Source organism: Schistocerca nitens, chromosome 5 (assembly GCF_023898315.1).
Source record: "Schistocerca nitens isolate TAMUIC-IGC-003100 chromosome 5, iqSchNite1.1, whole genome shotgun sequence".
Classification (NCBI taxonomy): Eukaryota; Metazoa; Arthropoda; class Insecta; order Orthoptera; family Acrididae; genus Schistocerca; species Schistocerca nitens.
In genome coordinates, this window is record NC_064618.1 from 495,417,361 (window position 1) to 495,441,640 (window position 24,280).

The following is a 24,280-nucleotide window of genomic DNA, read 5'->3' on the forward strand; positions in this document are numbered from 1 at the left end:
TCATGGATGAGAATCCTCTGTGGATGATAGTCACCAAGATGTCAGGGAATCTCATCAATGTCATCATTGACAGCCAACTTGTCTGGACACTAATCTATTTAGTGGCTTCTTTTTCTGTAATAGTGAATGCTTATTGTCGTCTGCTATGGAAGACTATGTTCCATGATACAGAAGAGATTGTACTGAAGATCGCAAATGGAAAATATGTCCAGCCAACAGGAACATGTATTGTAAGATAACTATCAATGACAGAATGCAGCCCTTGGAATTTGTTGTTTTATTGGAATATAGTTTTGTAAGGCTATTCTTGGAGGGGACTTCTTGTAGGTGTCACAAGCATTCATAGATGGTGGAAGATCAGAACTCTAGACTGACGAAGCTATTTCAGTAAGTTCAGATAGCCCACTGTCATCGATAACTTGAGTTACAGTCATCAATCAAAATGCTCTGATGGTGAAGCTTTTGTTGGTTGCATACACTATTCAGTTTCATGAAAGAAATCTGCCTGCCAGTGACAATCATAAAAATTTTAGGTAGTCAAGGAGAACTTTGAAGCATTGTCACAAGCAGCCACAAATCATTTCTAAAGGTATAGGTGCTTAGGGACAACCAAAACAACCCGGGAGGGGCAGTTTAGTGACATTGACAAAGAATTGTGCTCTGCTATCGCAATGGACTATGCAGGGAGGGCAGGGGGGCTACAATGTCAGGAAAAAATGAAACAGCCTCAAACACTGTGTTCAGTAACATCAGGGTACAATATGTGCATACTGAGGGGTTTTGATTGATTTTAACAGGAGAGCTAAAACAGCTTAGGTCTGGCCTGCCACTGCCCGCACCAAAACTAGGTTTATTGTGCAGTACTGAGTGCTTACTGATCCATTTATCATGATCATTGGCGATCAGATGGAGCTCAGGAGGTCTGCCTGTGGACCGTGTGTTTTGACTCTGCAGACAGTAACTGTGCTGAGTTTAGAGGTGAACAGTGTTCATGACATTCGTTCTAGAGTATAGCCATACACCACCAATGAGTACATGTACCGTTCAAACAGCTTCAGTTGTGCACAAGATCGATGCATTGTGTGAACAGTAGTGGTCGACTGAATATTATCCAGAGACAAAATTCAGGGATGTGTAGCACCTGCCGTGTCGCCAGGGATCATTGGAAACTGGCTGTGTGCAGTGGAACTAAGTTCATGTGTGCCTCTGGGCAGGTTACCAATGACACTACAACACTGCCAAGTAGGGCTGATATGGTGCCGTGAAAGAGTTGCTGGAGAGTGGAATGGCACTCTGTTGTCTTCCGTGATGAGCGTAGGTTCTGTTTGTATGCGAGTGATCTACGTGCACGTGTATGACGTAGGCCTGGTGAGCTACTGATTCCAGAGTGCATAAGCCCATGAAGCACAGGTCCCATCTCAGGATTCACAGTGCGGGGGCCATTAGTTATATATCGCAATCACATTTGATGGTTCTGGCAGGTAAAGTAACCAGTGCTTGCTGCATTGCAAAGGCTGTTATCCCTGTGCTATTGCCATTTTTTCAATGCTCTTTGTGGTGTACAACTGCCCTGATTAGAAAGATCACTGGATGTCTCCGCAATTGAAGATGTATGGAACATGATGAATGAAGAGCTTACTCATTCTCCAACACCTGCAAGAACTATTTTCAAATTGCAACAAAATGTGCAATATGTCTGGGACAGTCTACTTTGGGAAGCTATTCAACACCTTTATGGTCGTTTACATACAAGAATACATGCCCGCATTGCTGCCAGTGGGCATTACTCAGTGTGTTGATGCTTTACTGTAACATGAATTTGTTTTCATATACTACTACAACGATGAACTACCTGTCACCACACTTGTCGGTAAAATGACCTTGTCCTTGATGGTGTTGCATTTTTTTCCAGCATGCACTATTGAATTTCTGTTATAATCTAGCGTGACCAAGGAATGATGGTGGCACGTGATAGCCATTCTGCATCAATTTTCAGATGCGTGGAAATCAGGAGTGGAGAAAAGACAGGCTATGCGATCCATGATGTGACACCATATCAACACTGGGGATTATCCATCAATTAGCCATCACTCACAAGGAAGTAAGCAGCCAAATGACAGATAATCTGGGAGGAAGCAGAAAAGATGCTGCAAGATAACATCATTGAACCTTAAGAGTGTCCTAAGTCCTCTCCTGTGGTGTTGTGGAGAAGAGTAATGACACGAGGCATTTCTGTATTGACAACCAATGACATAACAAAATCACAAAGAAACACATCTACCAGTTGCTGCTCATTGGTGACACCTTAGACTACTTAAAAAGAGCAAAGTATTTCTCAATTATGCACGTGCAGAGAGGCTACTGGCAAATTGAGGTTTATGAGGCTGACTGGGAAAAGACTGTCTTCTTAGTTCCTGAAGGCCTCTGTAAGTGTATCGTTATATCACGTGGCCTGTGTCATGCTGCAGCCACCTTCAAATGTATGATGGACAAGCTGCTTCAACACCTTAAATAGATATTGTATCTTTGCTATCTGGAAGACAGTGTCACTTTTTTTTGTAAGGTGTTTGAAGAATGTCTAAGCTGCCTGACAACTGTATTGAAGTGTGTTCAGGCTGTAGTTCTCCACATGAATCAGAAAAAGTGCCTCTAAGTATGATTTTAAAGCTTTGGACACACACATATCTAAGCTAGGAGATTATGTTGGCTTTGCATTCATTGTCCCTGAATCTCCACTCAGATCAGATTGCGAAGAAACATATTTTAACTGATTGTATTTTATATAATTACAATCCTTAGTTTAAATACTGATTTGCTCACAGTTTTCCATAACAATGGAATGGTCATACTCTATATTTGAAACAATTTCTCAGTAATTGGAACTACCACATAAGATATTAGATGGGAGATTTTAATGTGTAACAGAGTGGCTGGTTCATCCTATATATTTTACATTCAATCAGCCACATTGATATGCATAATTAATTTTACTCTGTATTTTACAATCTTTGTCCAAATATCATTTTAGAACTTTTGTGTGTGTGTGTGTGTGTGTGTGTGTGTGTGTGTGTGTGTGAGAGAGAGAGAGAGAGAGAGAGAATTTTATACTTACGCCAATAGCCTTGGCATTGAAAACCTGAACTGAACTCAATCAACAACAACAATAATTTTCAACAGCTGCTGAGAATAGTTTTAATGATGTGGACTTTCTTGTCTGACTATTCTTTCACTTCTAAATTTTCCACTGTTCTTAAGAAATCTGACAGAAGCTGTAGCATTGCTATATACATTCTTCAGTATACTAACATAGACTGAATCAATGCCTTGTTTTTTCGATAGCTGTAAGACTAGATTAAAAAGAAACAAAAGCTTTCTCAAAATATGTGTGTCCCACAATAGTAATAGCAAATACTAATCCACTTAAATACTTGTACCCAGTTAGCTTTAATTTCCTTGAGCAGTTAGATGACAGTCACTCTTCTGTAACTATGAAAACATTCTGTAACTATGAAAATATACGCTAATATTGCTGAAACGCATGACACTCAGGACCCGAGTGCATACATGCTCTCCCCCATGTGTGTGTGTGTGTGTGTGTGTGTGTGTGTGTGTGTGTGGTTTTTTTTGGTGGGGGGGGGGGGGGGGTTAAATTTTATTTTAATCAATTATTATCATGGCCTGTTGTTTGGTAAATATAATACTTAAAATATTTTTGTTTAATTTATAAAAATATGAAGTGTTTTGTAAACACAGCAGTACCCTTATTGACATACAGATTTTGGAATGTAGGTCATGGTTCTATGCATAATTTTCTGCACAGAATACTGTCTCTTGCTAAGCAATATGTACTCATTGATAGTTTATTTTGATTATTTAATATTGAAAGGAGATAATCATATGGCATTGATGGCCAGGAGTCCCCCTCTGGGGAAGTTCGTCCACTGAGTTGCATGTCTTTTCAGTTGACACTACATTGGGTGATGTGTGTCAATGATGAAGAAATGATTGTAATCAAACAATGGAAAATCCAGGATGGAATGTAACAATACCAGAGAAGGAAAGTTGCTACTCACCATACAGCGGAGATGCTGAGTCGCGATAGGCACAACAAAAATTCACACAATTATAGCTTTCGGCCGTTAAGGTCTTTGTCAGCAGTACACACACATACACACACACACACACATGCAAATGCAACTTGCACGCACGTTTGTAGTCTCAGCAGTCTCAGAGAACTGAAACCACCAGTGCATGATGGGAGTGGCGACTGGGTGGGGGTAAGGAGGCTGGGGCAGGGAGGGGGGGGGAGGGATAGTATGATGGGAGTGGTGGACAGTGAAGTGTTGCAGTTTAGATGTAGGGCAGGAGAGAAGGTGCAGAGGGTGGAAAGGGATAAGTAGCGGAAACGAGAGAAATAAAAAGAAATTAAAAGACTGGGTGTGGCGGTGAAATGACGGCTGTGTAGTGCTGGAATGGGAACAGGGAGGGGGCTGGATGGGTGAGGACAGTGACTAACGAAGGTTGAGGTCAGGAGGGTTACGGGAATGTAGGATGTATTGCAGGGAAAGTTCCTACCTGTGCAATTCAGAAAAGCTGGTGTTGGTGGGAAGGATCCATATGGGACAGGCTGTGAAGCAGTCATTGAGATGAGGGATATCGTGTTTGGCAGTGTGGTCAGCAACAGGGTGGCCCACTTGTTTTTTGGCCACAGTTTGTCGGTGGCCGTTCATGTGGACAGACAGCTTGTTGGTTGTCATGCCTACATAGAATGCAGCACAGTGGTTTGTAGCTTAGCTTGTAAATCACATGACTGGTTGATGGGATAGGTGATGTTAGTGACTGGACTGGAGTAGGTGGTGGTGGGAGGATGTTTGGGACAGGTCTTGCATCTAGGTCTATTACAGGGGTATGAGCCATGAGCTACAAGGTAAGGGATTGGGAGCAGGGGTTGTGTAAGGATGGATGAGTATATTGTGTAGGTTCGGTGGACGGCGGAATACCACAGTTGGAGGGGTGGGAAGGATAGTGGGCAGGACATTTCTCATTTCAGGGCAGAACGAGAGGTAATCGAAACCTTGGAGAATGTAATTCAGTTGCTCCAATTCTGGATGGTACTGAGCTACGAGGGGAAAGCTCCTCTGTGGCCGGACTTTGGTACTTTGGGAGGTGGTGGGAGACTGGAAAGATAAGGCACAGGAGATTTGTTTTTGTACAAGGATGGGAGGATAATTACGGTCAGTGAAGGCTTCAGTGAGACCCTCAGTATATTTTGAGAGGTATTGCTCGTCACTGCAGATGCGACGGCCACGGGTGGCTAGGCTGTATGGAAGGGGTCTCTTGGTATGGAATGGGTGGCAGCTGTTGAAGTGTGGGTATTGCTGGTGCTTAGTAAGGACAACACAACACCCAGTCCCTGAGTCAAGAAAATCTCAGACCCTGCCAGGAATCAAACCTGGGCCTGCTGCATGGCAGTGAACGCGTGGGCCATACAGCCGAGGGGGCGGACATTTAATATTAATTGCTTAGCAAAGAAAAAATGCAAACACATTAAAGATAGCAATAGCAAGAACTGTTGATTTGTTTATTTGTATCCATATAACAATCGTCTTTTTATGACCCCATTAAAATGCAGTTGAAGATTATTTCCATCCTGGAGTTCGGAGCATGAATTACTGCTGTTTGTTTTATGTAACACCAAGGCCCACACTTGTCTACTTTGAATCCTTTATCTTTCTTGTTGAAGTTGTTCTTGTGTTTGTCAATTTATATGGCATCTCTGTGTTCTTACGTAGTTATGACTTGACCTGGAATAAAACTTTCATTTCAGAAAATCGTATTTGGTGGTCCTTTGATCACAAAAGATGATCTGCTATTAGTGACGTATCTGTACTGACTGGATAAGCTACACTTGTGTTGCCTGCCTCATGCATTACTGCCTCTTTTACTGGTTCCAATTTGTGCATGATTGCACGTACAAGGAACACCGTATAAATCTTCAACGGAAAAGCAAGACAACTAAATTAGATATTGTGTGAGTCTAGTTGAAAAGCAAACCAAATAAACTACTCCAATAAATTTTAACTGCTTTCATACCTGTGAATAGGTGTGTGCTTAGATTCAGTGGAATCAGCAAATGAAGTAACAAGCCTTATGAAAAAAAAATGTCTATACAAGATGGTGCTTGTAAGATCCATATCCCACTCTTCAGCGGTGACTTCCCTGAGGTTATCCTGTTGTGTGAAGGGTTCATGTAACAACACAATACAAGTTTTAGCTTAGTTAGATCCATGTCGGCAGATATTGCAGGCACTATCTTCACTTCATTCCTGAACAGTGTGCTCATGCATTATCATCTTGCAAGATGAACCCATCACCAAAATTTTGATTGGTGTACTAGACATAGATTGGAAGAGCCCATTCCAATACTATGGAGCCCTCAGTTTAGCCTCAATAGCAATGAGCGGCATCTGAGATTGCTCACCTGGCCATCCACAGAACAAGAAAAAAGAGAAACGCAACTCCCGTGTTAAAAGTGGGAAACACAGACCGACAGCAGCGCCTCAAGTGGTATGGTGATGAACTAAAATATGAAAACATTGCGGGTTGCATCCCCCCCCCCCCCCTGGTTTACTTATGTTGTAGGTTTTTATTTTTCTTTCAATTCTATTACCTTATTTTTCTGGGCGTGCTATGTAATTATTTTGGCTGGCATCATAATAAAATAATTGAAACACAGCTATAGCACACTGTACTACAGCAGAGAGAAACTTATTCAGTAATATTTTCAGTCTATTTTTGACGTTTGCGTCTGACAGACAAGAAAACATGATAGGAGCAGCGACTGTCAGGCGCAAACTTCAAAAATGGACTTTTAAATTGACATGCTTATATTGTTATCTATCAACATGTAAAAGCTCCAGCATGTTTTATGGCTCATAAGAACCAAATGCAACACTTGAAACTGAGAGTAAGGCGAAAAAAGCTTGTAGTGTAAATAATTGAAGCAAAAGAAAAATAACATTGTAGCAGCTAAACTGGACTACAAATATTCCTGAATAATGTCATGATTTTTACGTCATACAAGCTGCTGGATCATTGGAGAAAAAAAGCCTATTATTAAGAGAATAAGCAGCAGTTAAAGAGGTTCAATTAAGAAATATTTATCACAGTATTAATTAATGAAGAATTCTAAAATTTGTTACAAATATGTTTCTGGACTACAAGTTCTGAGTAACTGCCCAGCAAACTTGCACTACTGACCATTAATTTCTTAAAAAGGTTGCTACATCTTACTACTGTAAATGCTTCAACACAAAAAAGAAAACATCAATACCAAGTACCAAAAGCAGGAAAGGTGGATAAAAGCAGTGAAATGAAAACAAAACTTACTTTTTCTTTTAACTGTTATAAAGCTTTAAACCATTTACTGAATTTGTCTTTAACAATATCAATATATTACTGATGGTGTGTTTCCAATCTTTCACATACTTGTAAATCAATAGAGGTACACATTGTCTTAAAATATACTGTACAGAAAAATGGGCCTTCCAAAATGTTATTTCCTCTGGAAACTTAAACAGTGAATAGAATGTATTCTCCAATTGTCCGTGGTGTCCACATTTATCTAAGAATACATACAACTGACTATGAACATTTGCTACAAAGGACATTAAACTGTCACTAGCATACAATAATTTTGGGTTTAAAGCATCATATTCTTCGAAACTTGTAAATAAATGATGCTCTGTGGGTGTTGGTGAGAACGGAGTTGTTTTACAGTCACTGCAGTTGGTTTCAGGTGTTACACCAATCTTTCGTAAAATGTAACCAGCTACATGTGCTAGTGCTTGTCTGTCATTTCTTTCATCAGCCCCACCACTACCAGCAGCAGCTTCATTATCAGCAAGGGCACAATATAAAGCACTTTGATCTATAATGGAATGGTCTGTTGTGGAGTCAAGAAAGTTGTCATCACTAGCTCCAAAAAAATTGCCTTAAATTGCTTAATGGCATGCATCTATCATCCTCACAATTACCTAGTGACTTTGTAGGTAAGGACATTTTATTGACTATAACTGTTTTCAATGCTGCTTTGAACTGAAAGCAAGTTGGGTTGGTGTTTGCAATACCATGCTGCCTCACACAACAAAATACATTCTCCAATGGGTCTTGATTGAAAGCCCTCATGCTTAAAAAACTAAAGCCTTTTTTTTTTTTTTTTTAAATCTGTTCCAAATGAACATCAGTGATCTTATTGTAGTTTGCCACCCACTTATGAAAGTGAACATATTTGTCTTCTCTCTCCCTGTGCCTAGCTCCAACACTTTCCAATTTTCCATTTCCTTTAACAGACTGTACCACATTTCAATATGTGGGGACTCTGCAGAGAGGGCACACTTATAAGACTTGCCATCTTGTGGATAACAATAGGAACTGTTCAGTTAATCAAATAAACAATCCATCTTTTCAACAAATTCTGCAGTGTATATTGCCTCAGCAGGTAAGATATTAAATGCCACATAAGTTTCAATAACTGCAGCAACTGTATGACTAAGCTGGGCTGCAGCTACCTTGACTTTCATTTTAGTAAAAGAATCCTTTAATTCAAAATGATTCCTATGTAGTTTTGGCAATGTCTTAAATGTCTTCTGCTGATCCAGAAGAAAAGCCCTGTGAATATATTCAAAACTGGCCTCTTTTTTAAACTCAAACTGTATTTTATTTCCTAGCAAAGCATTTCTAGTATTTTTTAATAGATATGGGACATCATAAATGACTGCAATAGGTTCATCTCTGACTACAAAATGAAATGGACTGGACTCAGTAGATTTCTCACAGCAGAGTTCCTTCAGTGCTCTCTGGTTGGTTGCACCCTGGTCACAAACTGTACAAACTACCTTTAACCCTATTTCTTGCAATTGCCTTATGACATCGGTAATAAGACTTTTTAAAGTGATACTTGAAACTGAGTTGTGAGTGAAATAATAAGCAACAACCTACTTCCAGCTTTTATGTATGCCTCTAACCATGAAAACTAATGCATGATTTGCATGAACATTTGGCCTCCCTAAATGCCCTAAATCTTGAAAACCTGAAATTTCTTGTTTGCTTGCATTATAATACAACCCTCTTTCTAAAGACATTTCATCAAACAACAAAGCACAATATTTGTCACTGTTGTTCATTATTTCAACTTCTGCTTTCATTACATTCATGACCAGAGTATTCAATCTTGGTTCAAAAGATATAGAAGACAACAGACATTTCATATACCTCACAGAAGGAAGATAAAAATTAACTGACAAATATTTGTATAGGCGGGGACTTCGTTTGTATAAGGATAAAGCAAATACTTTGTCCTCAGGTGTCCATCGTCTTGCATTTGCTGTTCGATGAGCATTTCGTAATTGGCTGTTTATGAACTCTTTGGCAACAGAGTTTAAATTAGATTCTTTGACAGAGTCATATAAATCTTTAAATGCTTTCAGTTCTGATTTTTCATGATTTAGCTTTGCTTTCAGTTTTGATATCCTTGTTAGAGTATTCCTATGAATCTTGTACATTTTTAATTTTGTTGGAGTTAAGTCTGCTTTTGAAACCCCTGTACCTAAACCCCACTTTCCTCATTACAAAATGTTTCAGATAAGAATGTGTACTCACTATCTGCAGATTCATTTTGAGGGGAGATAAAAAATTTAAGAGGTGCATCACTCAATGAATTACTCTGCTCAGCACAACTAGTGCTAGGTAATTCTCTAACACCAGTTTCACCGCTGGTATTGGCACCTGTGTAATAAAGATTTTCCATGGTATCACTAGTGCTTGGTAAGTCTAATTCACTATTAACACCAGTTTCACCTGATCCACTTCTGGTACAAACACCTACATGAGAACTACTTGCCACAGCACAACTAAGGCTTTGTAGTTCATTAACACCAGTTTCACTTCTGGTATTAGCAGCTATAAAATGAACAGTTGCCAGCACCACTAGTGCTTGGTAGGCCCAATTCACTATTAACAACAGTGTCACCTGATTCACTACCGATTTTGGTAATTTCACAAGGAACACCTGTCACATGTTTTGGAAACACACCCCTGTTTAGCCTATGCCTACTTTTATTCATAAAATCTTCTTCGAAAAAATGATCTTCACAAACAAAATAAGAAACACAGTTCACATCTGGTGACAGTTTACAAACACACTTCCACTTTAGAAGCTACTCTTGAGGTTGTTTTAGAAACCTGTAGAAATGCTTGTTGCAAATTTTCTCCGTTGAACCCACGTAATAACCAGATGAACAGTCGGGGAACTTGCAGGAGTATTTCAACGTCAATCTGTTGTGATGAATATTCTGAAAAAAACATAAACGACTTCATTAAATAAAACTGCTACAGACATATCAAAGTTATTTAAATAAACAAACGGAAACCACACTGCTTAATTCACGATAGAAGAGAATACATTTCATTTATAAGCTACGAGATTATTTAATGAAAAATTAAATGTCTTACCTTACAATTAATTGTGGACATTTTTCAGCAGGAAATTTCAATTCCACGGTGAGCTTTATGAATTTAAAGTAAAAAATCTGTTTATAATGAAGATGAGTAGTATGAAAATATGAAACAAATACAAAGACGACTGTAACCGAGGACCACAGACTTCAGTGCAGAGCAAGATGATAGAATATTTCAAAACAACCACCATTGGAGTTTAGACAGCTCTCATTGGTCAATTCCAGCTTCATTTGACCCCTAGTGCCTCTAGTGGTCTGGAATGGAACTATGTGGCTTGTTGCCTCTTCGCTCATATAGCTTTCACCCCTGTGTGGCCACCTACTTTGTGCCCTGTGACACTGAGAGATGGGCAGGGATTGGGAGTGGGGATATTAGTACTGTTATAGATGAAAGGCTCCTAAAGGCTGAATTGATTATGTGTGTATGGCTGCATACTGTGTGGATCAATGTAATCTTCCCATTATCTCCAAAAGAGCATGGTACAGTTGGGTTGCAGTCTTTGTGGGGTATCTGTGAACCATAATTTATAGGTAGCTCTCAGTTAGTGTTGTTGACTGCAAGCAAGCAACTACTTTGAGGCAAATCTTCAGTGTTTTGTATTTAAGACAGTGGTTGACTGTTGAAATGATATTGCTGTGATGTAAAAATTTGACAAGCAACTTCTATGTCTTTGTACTTTTCCTTTACTTTTCACTGTTACCTGTCAATCTTTTTCCTTCCAGCTACCTATTTGTTAATTCATGTTCATGTTCCCTTTAAAATATTGAAGAAGAGCTGTGGGTGATACAGATATAAATGGTGAGAAGCTAATAGTATAGATAACCCTGGCAACCTGCAGGACTTTTTGATGTTTATGAATGCTACAAATAAACATCTCGCACATTTATCAGAAAGCCCCCCATCCCTGCAAATGTAAACGTGTGCGCATTCTCTCCCTCCCTCCCCCTCCCTATCTCCCCCTCCCCCCTCCATCTCTCACCCTCCCTATCTCCCCCTCTCCCCCTCCCTCTCCCCCCTCTCCCTCCCCCTCACCCCCTCTCCCTCCCTCTCCCTCTCCCCCTCTCCCTCCCTCCCTCTCCCTCTCTCCCCCTCTCCCTCCCCCCTCTCTCCTCCTCACCCTCTCCCCCTCTCTCCCCCCTCTCTCCCAACTCTCTCCCCCCTCTCCCCCTCTCTCCCCCCCTCTCCCCCCTCTCTCCCCCCTCTCTCCCCCCTCTCTCCCCCTCTCTCCCCCCTCTCTCCCCCCTCTCTGCCCCCTTTCCCCCCCCTTTCCCCCCTCTCCCTCTCTCTCCTTTCATCCCATCGCATCTCCATCCTATAATTTCCTCATCTCCTTTTGCCATATAACAATCTATTCCCCTCATTTCACTACCCTGCAATATGCTGCTCTCCTTTCACCCATACCACACTCTATTCCTCTCCTTCCTCCTCTACACTACCTTCCTCAGTTTATTTGAGAGTAATAGCACCAAATACCTGCCCAATGCAGTATGATGACTAGAAAGCATTTGATTTAAATGGGCCATATGGACAATAAACAAGTGATTCTTGTTTGTTACAGGCAAAACCAATCCTTGAAAATATTCTTTAAGTGAATGATTACTGTATCTCTCGTATAAAAATAAATTTGTAAGAGGTTCTTTGTGCAGTTAATTTTTTGTTTGTAGACCAAGAAAGATGCAATTAGTCTCCTGAGCCATATTGATTCTTCTCTTGGGAAACCACTGGAAGAAAAAAGTTATGGTGGAAATTGTCGCATATATGACACAGAGGCATCAGATCCATTCCACAATGTCTGGGTAAGTTATTCATAAGCTCAAATCATGATTTCTCTTGGTATGAGGTAAACAAAAGTGGTTTTCTTCCAAATTTCAAGATTTCTCTGATTAAAATCTGTTGTGGAAATCTTAATTTTGTGGATGTACTTGAAATAAAATTGAAAGTCTTTTTCCATTGTCATATTGATTTAGAATCTGCCAGTGATTCTTGTTACAGATGAGACTAGCATATTTGTGTATGATCATCATCAATCAAATATGCCTTAGTTTTATCCTTTGCTCTCTGTTGTTTCTGTAACTGTGTTACTTTTATGAAATAAGAAAACAAATCACCTTCAGTCACAAATCATGATTTTTATTTCAATCCACAATGCAGTTTGAGCCCAAGGGGGGTCATCGTCAGTTGCTTCATCAGTCTACATAATTTTTTGAATTTAGGTTACTAGTGAGAGTATGTAGCTATATTACAAGGTGACAGATTGTGAAAACAATTTTTATAACGCTGAGACAAAACCAAAAAATGACTTACTGGTTCCACTTCCGTAAATCCTAAGTAGCTAACCATGAGTGTCTTAATAGACACAGACTAAGTGACATCCATGACAGCCTAACATTCTTCCACACTGAAAATAATGGTAAAACTCTATTTGCTATAAAAATTATAAGTCCTGTTACACAAAAAAAAAATGTAAACATGTGAAATGAACAGAGTTTAATAACCACAGTATTTTCACCACATTTTAAAGCTTATTTTTTCCTAAAGGAACAAGTATTTAATAGCTGCAGCTATTTCATAACATAAGATCAAATCTGATATCTGCACAAATACTTGTTTTGCATGTATGTATAAATACACATTTGAATATAATAGAGGGAAACATTCCACGTGGGAAAAATATATCTAAAAACAATGATGATGTGACTTACCAAACGAAAGCGCTGGCATGTTGATAGACACACAAACAAACACAAACATACACACAAAATTCAAGCTTTCGCAACCAACGGTTGCTTCATCAGGAAAGAGGGAAGGAGAGGGAAAGACGAAAGGATGTGGGTTTTAAGGGAGAGGGTAAAGAGTCATTCCAATCCCGGGAGCGGAAAGACTTACCTTATACTCAATAATACGTAACCCACTCCAAACCATAACCAAAAATTATTATTATTTTTTTCCCCCCGATTTCAACACTACCTGTCTGCCTAATAAACTACGAAACTAGAGTGAGACAACAGCAAACGCGAAGAATATACATATCATGGGATGTTTATATTCGTGTTATTCTTATGCCTAATAGTGATACAGTCATAAATGAAGCACGGCAATTGACTAGATTTTCAAATCTAAGATGACTCTAATTTCTGCCCAGAATGCTATGTACTAAAGAGGCGTCTGCAAAGATTTTCAAACAGAGAAAAATTTTCGCTAAACTCTCGTTCAGAACATCTTCTATCATACGCAGTCTATTATTTGGTTCTTGTTGATCATTATCAAAGAAAGCAGCCGTGTAAGTAACAACAAATAGGAGTCTCTTGCCATTGTTTCACTAATGAGACGATTCCTCTCTCTCTCTCTCTCTCTCTCTCTCTCTCTCTCTCTCTCTCTCTCTCTCTTTTTTTAAATGTAAGCAGCGGTAGCGTGCACAAAAGCAAGCTATGCCACGAGCAGCGGCAGGCCGTAAACACTCATTATCAGAATGCGACAAACAATGCATGATGCAGTACAGTAATGCATTTTCTGCTTAGTGTGACGTAAACACCTATAACAAAGAGAAGGGCACTTATCAGATCAGAGAAAAATAAGCAATCAATTCAACCAGACGAAGCACGTGAAAAAGGAAGGGTACCCATATAAAATACGGACGGAGCGCCTGACGCATAGCAATGGTTACCTGGTAAAACTTAACTGCTAAACTTCTACATCTACATCCATACTCCGCAAGCCACCTGACGGTGTGTGGCGGCTCGAACCAAACTACTGTAGCTGTATCGTCATTCATTTGACCTAAATTGTGTCTCATATTACAATGGACCAACTTTGTTTCGATTTGGAGGTGCGGCCTAAAACTTTTCTCTCCCCTTGAATTTCTAGTCTCAAATTTCAGGTGCGGCTTAGATTCGGGAAATTTTTTTTCCTTGATTTCAAGTCTCATTTTTCAGGTGCGGCTTAGATTCGAGTGCGACTTAGATTCGAGTAAATATGGTACTCAAGAAGCAAACAGAAATTACCTTTAGATTTGTCAGTTTTGTTGCATTACGTTCCGTTATAGTGTGTAACACCAGCTCAGCTGAGCACTAGGACGAACTTGGGAAGGGGAATGGAGAGCAGGCAACAAATTCATTGTGCTACCAACCATGAGAATCTATAACAAGTACCTTGGCTTTTTATGAATGACTACCATATTTTAGCTGCAGTTTGCTCGAATCCATTTGTAGTCAGACTGGAATTGCCTTTGAACTTGGGCAAATACTCAACAACAGTATACATTTCTACAGGAGCTAAATTAATGTCAACAAAAATATATTCCCTCAGAACACTTGAGACTCTCCACATCAAATGCCACTAAAGCTGCTACTGTTTTACAACACTGTTGATTTCCAAGGTTGGCTACAGTGTTAATAGGAAATGGTAAGAGTTCTGTCAGTTCAGCTCTAGGGAGCCAAGAGAGCGATATATTGTCATCATTTAGTTTGCTTACGTTATTGGTTCCATAAGAGACGTAAGTTCTAGCATTTGATAATGCATGCTGATACGATGTTGACTATTGAAATGCAGTTGTGACTGTTGGAAAGAAAGCTCTCGGAGTTTTCAGTTCTTATTCGGTTGAGGCAGACAGTGTGACACTAATTTTGAGTTAATGGTGATTCATGGAGGGGAATAACATTTGGTGTCACAGATGTGAATATTCATAAGTGGCATCAAATAAGGAATGAATTAGAGTAAGACAGTTCTACATGCCAAACTTTCAGGAGATCCAAGCAGGAAAAGTTCATGAATTGGAGCAGTAGGTTTTTTCAGCGTATGAATTAGGAATTTGGTGGAGACTTCCAAATGATTCGAGAAATTAACCAAATGAAGATGCTGGAGATTAAGAGTAATTTTCTAACAGCATGTATTGTGGGTTTCAAAACTAGTCCTGGGTGGCGTGTGAGGATGATGATGATGAGGGCAACACTTACATTATGTCGCAGAACATCACTGTCTCATTGACTACCCAGGGTATTTGATGAAGTGGCTTGTTTATCAGCATCATGTAATCAATCTTAGGAAACTGCATGACTATCGGGCAGGCAATATGGGCAATGCCAATAAGATGCCTGTTTATTTTGATATGCTGACAAAAGGTACTGTCAGTGCAAAGGGAGTTAAAAGTGTTCTATATGAAGTTCTGCCAATGAAAAGGCTAGAATAACAGTAATGTTAGAGGTGCTGTCAGGTGGAAGGTGGCTCCTCCCACACAGGATTCATCTCAGGAAAACCAGATCAAGAGAAAAACTGCTTGCAGGGCTTAATTTAAATGCCAAGAAAAGGGCTGGATGACAAATGATCTAATACTGGGTTGGTTTAAGGTTTTGGGAACCGAATACCAGACAGAAGAAGAATTTCAGGAAGTCAAGGCACTGCGTGTCTTACTATGCCAAAGACTACTTAAACGGAAAGTGATAAGATCCTGAAGACAAAGAAAAGATGAAGAAAAACGAGTGAGCATGCTGATTGGATGAGCTACAAAATTGCACAGTCTTTGCCCACATTCACGAATGGTGATTTAATAAAAGAATACCTGGTAGTTGCAGCTGAACATTTATGTTCACTTCCAGTCAAGCATTCTTTGCAGCTTGGAAGAAAGTGTAGAAAATATGGGTTTGTTATGGAATTTGTTATTTTATGTTCTGTGGCAAAAAAAAATTGCGATTCATAGTCCATCTGAATGGGAAAAATAAAATGCTTCCATGCTTCCAGTACCCAATCCATGCTGATCAGCAGCTTAAAAGTAATTGGCCTGTAATATGACAGTGAATATAAAGATAGTCCAGAATACTCCAAACATTTCCCTCAGGATCGATTTCTTCATTAACATCAATCTCCACATGGCTCCCCACCCTATTCCATTGACAGTGGAAGGTGTACACTACTTGCTGTTTATAGGCCTGTGCTCACTGCTCACAATGTTTGCTGTGAAGCTCTGAAGTATACAATGCCCTCATTCCAGGGTTTGGGGAGTTAGAGAAACACTCAATATCCCTGCTGGGCCAGAGGATACTTACTGCCTGGAGCAGAATTTCAAGTGAATCTATTGTGAAAGGATTGAAAAAATGCTCACATACCCAATGCTGTAGGTAACTCTAAGGATGATGTACAGTGAGAAGAGTGTCAAGAAGCAAGAAATGGCAGTAGGCTTAAAATCAAAGACAGTGATACCAGTGGTGGTGGTTGTTATTATTATTATTATTATTATTATTATTATTATTATTAACAACATTATCATCATAAAAAATAGTGATACCACACATGTCTGGCTTAGACAGAAAGTAAAAAAAGAAAGTGAAAATAAAAAATTGATGTAAACCATTTCTTTTTGTTTATTTTATTTTCCTTTGTGTTATCAAAATGTAGGCAATTAGTAAGTGGTAAACTTTAGAATAGGTGTAATATTAACTTTTTAAGCAGATAATTTTTATCAGTAAAACAGCTTATAATTTTGTATAGTCAAAATATTTTTAAAATAAAAATTTCTCAAGGCGTCACAGGTAAATATATGGCGGGGGTCGTTTAATGTTTAGGGTAGTCTTACAGCCTGGTAAATACAATACTTGTCTTTTCTAAGATATTTCACCAAAGAGGCAAAATTACAGGTGACGTCATGGAGTCCTGCACTTGGTTTAATAATACTAATTAACTGTTAATCATCATACAGAGATTTTTACCATTTTGTCATGTCTCTCCCATGACTACCACCTGGCAGTGAGACCTATTTGGTGTCCTTAACCCTCTTCTTCCTAGACATAGCCTACATGTTGCTTCTTATATGGTAACACTATTTTTGAATATGTTATGTTGTGTAAATGCGTTTATCCACAGTCTCCAAAGCACTGAAGTTGTTGGGGATGTCCAACAATGAGCTAGTGCTGCATCTCCTGTGCCTTTTTACTGTTTTGGCGAACTCCCCTACTACATTCTGGCCTTTTGATCTGAAACTAACATTACTACTGCTGATTGCAGTTCACAATTCTTTTAATCTTTTCTGTGTTACTGGAAAACTAATATTAGTGGCTCCTTTTTTAGTATTTTTTGCAATAAACACTTCAAATGACTGGCATCACTCCTCTTGTGCATTGCAGGACATAACCCTGCTTCAAAACAATACTAACATTCCTTGCACTGATTCCCATTCCTGATTATTCTGTGGCAGCTTTCACTCTCACCCTTTCTGGCAGTGAAAAGTTTGCTTCCGTACTCTAGGTTAAATAGATTGCTTAGTTTAGTAGTGGGACTGTGCTTTGTAACATAACTTTAATTTTTAGGGAACCCAACTCAGCTTTTATTGTCGATGAGTAGTATCTCTTCGCTTCAGTTTGCTCCACTTCAAAAATAGATTCTGGATTTCCCATATAATCAGGCAATCTATGTCATGATTAATCTTCTTCTATAAAATGGTGTAGCCACAATACAAGGACCTGTTCTATAACACTTTTATTGGATCACAAGATTATTTCACACACAACTGAGCTCTAAAAAAACTGACTTGAAACATGTTACAAAACTTACTGAGTCAGGCTGTTGGCACCAAGGTTTATTCATATCCAAACAATCGGAAAATAGCTGATTACATTTTTTAATGTTGTAATGTTGATAATTTCAATTAAAGTTGTGCAGTGTTAGAGGATAAGTTACAGAATTTAGATTAATAAATGGTTGCAAACACTCCGGAATAAAAAACACACCGAAAGAATATCATTAAAGTTGCCAAAACACAGAAAATGTAATTTTACAGTAATACGTAATTTACAAAATTAAATAACTCTTTAATTACAGAATTGGTTTTGTTACTAGCATGTTTCCTGACTTTTCATTAATGTGATTGGTAATGAAACTTACTATAGAAAATTAACCATAGAGCTGGTTTATTTGGATACAAAGATCACTAAATGGAAAACCACAGAATTTTTATTAAAAAAACAGCTTTTCACTTTTATTAACAACCGTTATTACAGTAAAAGTTTTTTGTTAATTGGCATTTAGACACACACTTTGTTTGCAATATGTTTAGTCAATAAAGTTAGAAGAAAAAATAATTCTCTTCCCCCCCCCCCCCCCCCCCATTTAGAATTTGATGAACATGAAACTTTTTTTTTGTCCAAGAAGTTATTGGGCTTCTTGTCTCCAAACATTTGGGTTAGCAATTGGAAAGCTTTGATGGGGCTTGTCCTTTCAGCAATTATAAAGTTCATCTAATACCTTAACAACCATTAAAATTGAAAGACTTTCACTTGGCACCTGTGCCAAACAGTTGGACACACCCATTGTGCTGCTGCCCACATGAACAATTAACACTGTTACAGCCCTGTAAGATCAGTCAATTAGTATTCTGAGAAAGATCACCAAAACTTCATAGCAGCAAGCAACATTTAAGTTAGCAGACATTAAGAACCCTTTATAGAGAACTGCCCGGATATCAGTGAAAGTTAATCTTATGGTTGAAAGGAATTCTCAAAATTTTAATGGGCAACTGCCCAAACCATTACACATGTAAGGTCTTCTGCCCACTGAAGCAGTTAACATAAACTAGGGTTATAGGTTAAAGGAATTAAAATACTAAATTTCTTTGGCCAGATTATAGTAGCAGGCAGTGAAATTTATATACAGAGCTTGTCTATGAGGGCCAACAGCCAAATTGCATCTGTTCTTTAAGTACTTCAAGGCAGAAACTCATAGAAAATAACTAAAATCAGAGTAGCTTATGAAAATCTCATGTAAAAAAAAACAGAACTTGTGAAAAAATCACAGCATCAATAAAACAGCTGCATAAAATTTAATGTCAGAAGTACAGATTGAGTGAACACGACACCATTCCTTGTCCCAACATTGGCTCAGTTGCACTGGCTTATTGTTGATATTTTTATTTTTGGTTGTCATTGGTGCCACACACCAGCCCCTTTACACTCTGCACTAGTAATAATAGAGAACAAAGTAATAAATTGGTGTCTAAAACAGACAGAGAGCCAGATTAGTTTGCACATATGGCAGGCACATCCAGCTTATATAATCTCTGAACTTTATACTTACACCAATAGCAACTACCATAGACTGACTAGGGCTACTAGAAAAACATCTTGCTTCAACACATTATTACACTAGGAGCTGAGCTTACAGGTCAATGCTAAGCAGTGCACAAATGAGGCCAAAACAGACTTTAATCTACCCATTGGAATTAAAACCTGGAGAGTATAAGGTGAATGTCACTGACACCATAGAACACAATTCATAGCGTTGCAGAAAACAGGACTGCTAGACAATGAACAAGAGCTGCTCACTGTTCATTCCACTGCAGTCACGCAAGGTCAGAGGAAAGTCTCAATGTTAAAATAACATGCACATCTCATGCCACATGTAGTAGACCAAAGCAGTGATACACACTATCGCTCTCCTGCTCCCCAATATACAGTCCAGTCAGTCAGTCCAGTCACAGCAGAAAATGGCCTCTCACATCTGCACTACAACACCATCTCTCTGACTTCACGCCATGTGGACACAAAACTGAAGTCATCGCCTAAACAACCATTTTTCCCCACACTGCCCATCCCCTAGACCAGGACTGCAATTAATCTCTCTGTGCCAGATTTGCAGTTGTGGAGAAGAATCAATACACGTGTCAAATAATATCAGATATGTTTTTCTATAACAGTTTTGTAAGTGTGAGTTTTACTGTGTGTTAACATTCATTGAGTACTTGTTTGAATAAGAACTATATTTCATAACAGTTTCACTATAGTTCATCATAACTGTGTTCAAAGTACCATAATTTCCTCAGTTTAACCAATTAATAACATTACAGCTTGTGCTCATTAAGATTGGTTACATTGCATGTAAATTGTGAAGTGGTATCGAATGATTCAGTTGGCTAGGAATCGTAGCTTTCATTAAAAGTCAGTCTGTTCCTTTACTTTACAGCTTGTTGTGTATGAATGGAGAGACAATTGGCCACATTCCGCAAATTGGTAGAAGCTGTGTTCGCCACTGTCGAAAAGCTTGAGGCTGTGGTCGAGGGTAGCAGGAACAAAAGGGACCTGTGAGGTGTCGACTGTGGCACCATGGATGCCTTCGGCATAGCCTGTGAACAACAATGCTGCTGCATCTTCTTATGTGCTTATAGAATCAATTCTAATTCCATCTCCCTGTTTCCTGTGTTTATTACATAATTGAAATAAGATTTGGTGCCTCTGTGTGTCTCATTTATCAACTTATTGTGCTTCCTCTTCCCCCACATATGTTGGATTGGTATTGGTAGCACATTGCATTCTACTGTGGTGGCTGACAACAGAAACTTCTGGCCTGTGTTGAGATACATTAGTGGTAATAAGATACATTAGCACTGAAGTAATGATGTTTAATCTCACTGAATAGGTTCGGATATTGACAAGAAATTAGCTCCCTCTCTCTCTCCCTCTCCCTCCCCCTCCCCCTCCCTCTGTGTGTGTGTGTGTGTGTGTGTGTGTGTGTGTGTGTGTGTGTGTGCGTGTGTGCGTGCGTGTGTGTGTGCGTGTGTGTGTGCGTGCGTGTGTGTTTTTATCACTTAGTGGTAGTATGGCTACCTTTTTAGTAAAATGGCAGAAGTTGTAAACAGTCTCAACAACAAAAATTTACATGAACACAAATATCAGATGAAACTGAGTAGCACTTGCACATACTACAAACAGTATAGATGACACAAACCGCAGTGCAGTCCAAACGTGTAGTGATACTCTTATACAAACCTAAACAAATTAATATTTGAATTCCTTGTGGTAGCATATTAGGACCAATACTGTTCCTGATAAACATCAGTGATTTTCCTCTCAGTATTAGTCATTGGAAAAAAATCTGTATGCTGATGACAGCAACATTGCAGTCACTGAATCGAAAACAAGAGAACTCCATTCAGAGGAAGCAAATGAAATCCTCAAGGAAGTTGACAATAGATCGATGTGCAGTAAAGTTATGTTAAATGTAAATAAAACAAATGCTGTGAATTTTAGTTCGAAGAGAGAGAAATGACAATGTTATGTTAAACATAGATGTTACCTCTGTTGACTGCATAACACATAAAATTTTGAGGTATTAATATTGATTCTCAGTTGAAGTGGTGTGAACAAACAAAGATACTTCCAAACAGAATTTCGTCAGAATTTTGTGCACTTAGAGTTGTGTCATCAGTATGTAATAGCCAGTGCCTTTTAGTTACATATTACTCATTTCTTAGCTATAGGCTCTTTTCTGGGGAACAACTACGTAAAAAGGCATGGGGATTTTATAATCCTAAGTACAGAAAGCTAGCTAAAAACAGAAACTGAGAGAAGCAAGATTTTTGGAGTGAACCTAAATATATACTGAAAGGCTAGGCTAATCAGAAATGGAGGTGATGCATTTGTTGCAGTAGCAGAGGCATGCAGCACGCTCTGCTAGCCTGTACTAGAGTCTCTAGCTCATGTAGCCCATGCAAACTCTGTCCAGTCTGGTATTGCCGGGTCCCACTCTACTTGGGCTGGCCCACTGGGCTGTGCTGCAATTCATGTCACATGGCTCTGCACAGTAGAAAAGAAGCTTTAATCCACTGAGATAAAAATTTAAGCTTTTGGGCAAGAGTGGGCATAATATTGTAATTGGATGTTTCTATGGACCACCAGCCTCCATCCCCAGACATAGCTGAAAACTTTTGAGAAATCCTAAGTTTGCTAGTATGAATGTTCCCCAGTCATACTCTCACCATCGAAAAAATCAACCAGCAATTAAAGGGGATAATTAAAATCTTGGGAAGACTTTGGAAGCAGGTTGGAGACTTTGGGTCAAGCTGCTGGAAAACCATTCTGGAGTGTAATTAGCAGTCTTCGAAAGGGAGGTAAGAAGGAAATGACAAGTATTTTGGACAGGTCAGGAAAACTGCTCGTGAATCCTGTGGATTGCTTGGCCAGATGGAGGGAATATTTTGAAGAGTTGCTCAATGTAGGTGAAAATACGATCAGTAATGTATCAGATTTCGAGGTACAATGGGATAGGAATGATGATGGAAATAGGATAACATTTGAGGAAGTGGAGAAAATGGTCAATAGATTGCAGTGCAATAAAGCAGCTGGGGTGGATGAAATTAAGTCGGAACTTATCAAATACAGTGGAATGTCAGGTCTTAAATGGCTACACAGGATAATTGAAATGGCCTGGGAGTCAGGACAGGTTCCATCAGTCTGGACAAAAGCAGTAATCACACCAATCTTTAAACATGGAAACAGAAAAGATTGTAACAACTACGGAGGTATTTCTTTAATCAGCATTGTGGGTAAAATCTTCTCAGGTATTGTTGAAAGGAAAGTGCGAGTATTAGTTGAGGACCAATTGGATGAAAATCAGTGTGGGTTTAGGCCTCTTAGAGGTTGTCAGGACCAGATCTTTAGCTTACGGCAAATAATGGAGAAGTGCTATGAGTGGAACAGGGAACTGTATCTATGCTTTATAGATCTAGAGAAGGCATATGACTGGGTTCCTAGGAGGAAGTTATTGTCTGTTCTACAAGATTATGGAATAGGAGGCAAACTTTTGCAAGCAATTAAAGGTCTTTACATGGATAGTCAGGCAGCAGTTAGAGTTGACGTTAAATTGAGTTCATGGTTCAGAGTAGTTTCAGGGGTAAGACAAGGCTGCAACCTGTCTCCACTGTTGTTCATATTATTTATGGATCATATGTTGAAAACAATAGACTGGCTGTGTGAGATTAAGATATGTGAACACAAAATAAGCAGTCTTGCATATGCCGATGACTTAGTTGTGATGGCAGATTCGATTGAAAGTTTGCAAACTAATATTTCAGAGCTAGATCAGAAATGTAAGGACTATGGTATGAAAATTAGCATCTCCAAAACGAAAGTAATGTCAGTGGGAAAGAGAGATAAACGGATTGAGTGCCAAATAGGAGGAACAAAGCTAGAACAGGTGGATGGTTTCAAGTACGTAGGATGCATATTCTCACAGGATGGCAACATAGTGAAAGAACTGGAAGCGAGGTGTAGCAAAGCTAATGCAGTGAGCGCTCAGCTACGATCTACTCTCTTCTGCAAGAAAGAAGTCAGTACCAAGACTAAGATATCTGTGCACCGTTCAATCTTTCGACCAACTTTGTTGTATGGGAGCGAAAGCTGGGTGGATTCAGGTTACCTTATCAACAAGGTTGAGGTTACGGATATGAAAGTAGATAGGATGATTGCAGGTACTACTAGATGGGAACAATGGCAGGAGGGTGTCCACAATGAAGAAATCAAAGAAAAACTGTGAATGAACTCTATAGATGCAGCAGTCAGGGCGAACAGGCTTAGATAGTGGGGTCATGTTACACGCATGGGAGAAGCAAGGTTACCCAAGAGATTCATGGGTTCAGCAGTAGAGGGTAGGAGGAGTCGGGGCAGACCAAGGAGAAGGTACCTGGATTCGGGTAAGAATGATTTTGAAGTAATAGGTTTAACATCAGAAGAGGCACCAATGTTAGCACTGAATAGGGGATCATGGAGGAATTTTATAAGGGGGACTATGCTCCAGACTGAATGCTGAAAGGCATAATCAGTCTTGATGATGATGATGATGATGATGATTAAAATTTTGAAAGCAGTGGGTGTGACAAGACATCCTGTAAAACAATAATAAATGCCTCCTCTGAAAAGTACCTAGAACAGATTGTTCAGAATCCATCTTGTGATGGAAGTATATTGGATCTAACAGCGACAAGTAGACCTGACAACTTCTTACGGGG

General features: G+C 39.2%; 1 protein-coding gene across 2 annotated transcripts in view; it reads left to right on the forward strand.

Annotated features, from left to right (window-relative positions):
- The window catches only part of LOC126259820 (phosphatidylserine synthase 2-like), a 210,327-nt gene that overhangs the window by 18,183 nt on the left and 167,864 nt on the right, over positions 1-24,280 (forward strand). For both annotated transcript variants that reach the window (XR_007546563.1, XM_049956861.1), the window contains exon 4: positions 12,183-12,314. Coding sequence is in view for 1 of the 2 variants with exons in the window: in XM_049956861.1 (XP_049812818.1) it covers positions 12,183-12,314 (132 nt within the window). In the remaining variant the exon portion in view is untranslated. The remainder of the gene's footprint in view (positions 1-12,182; positions 12,315-24,280) is intronic.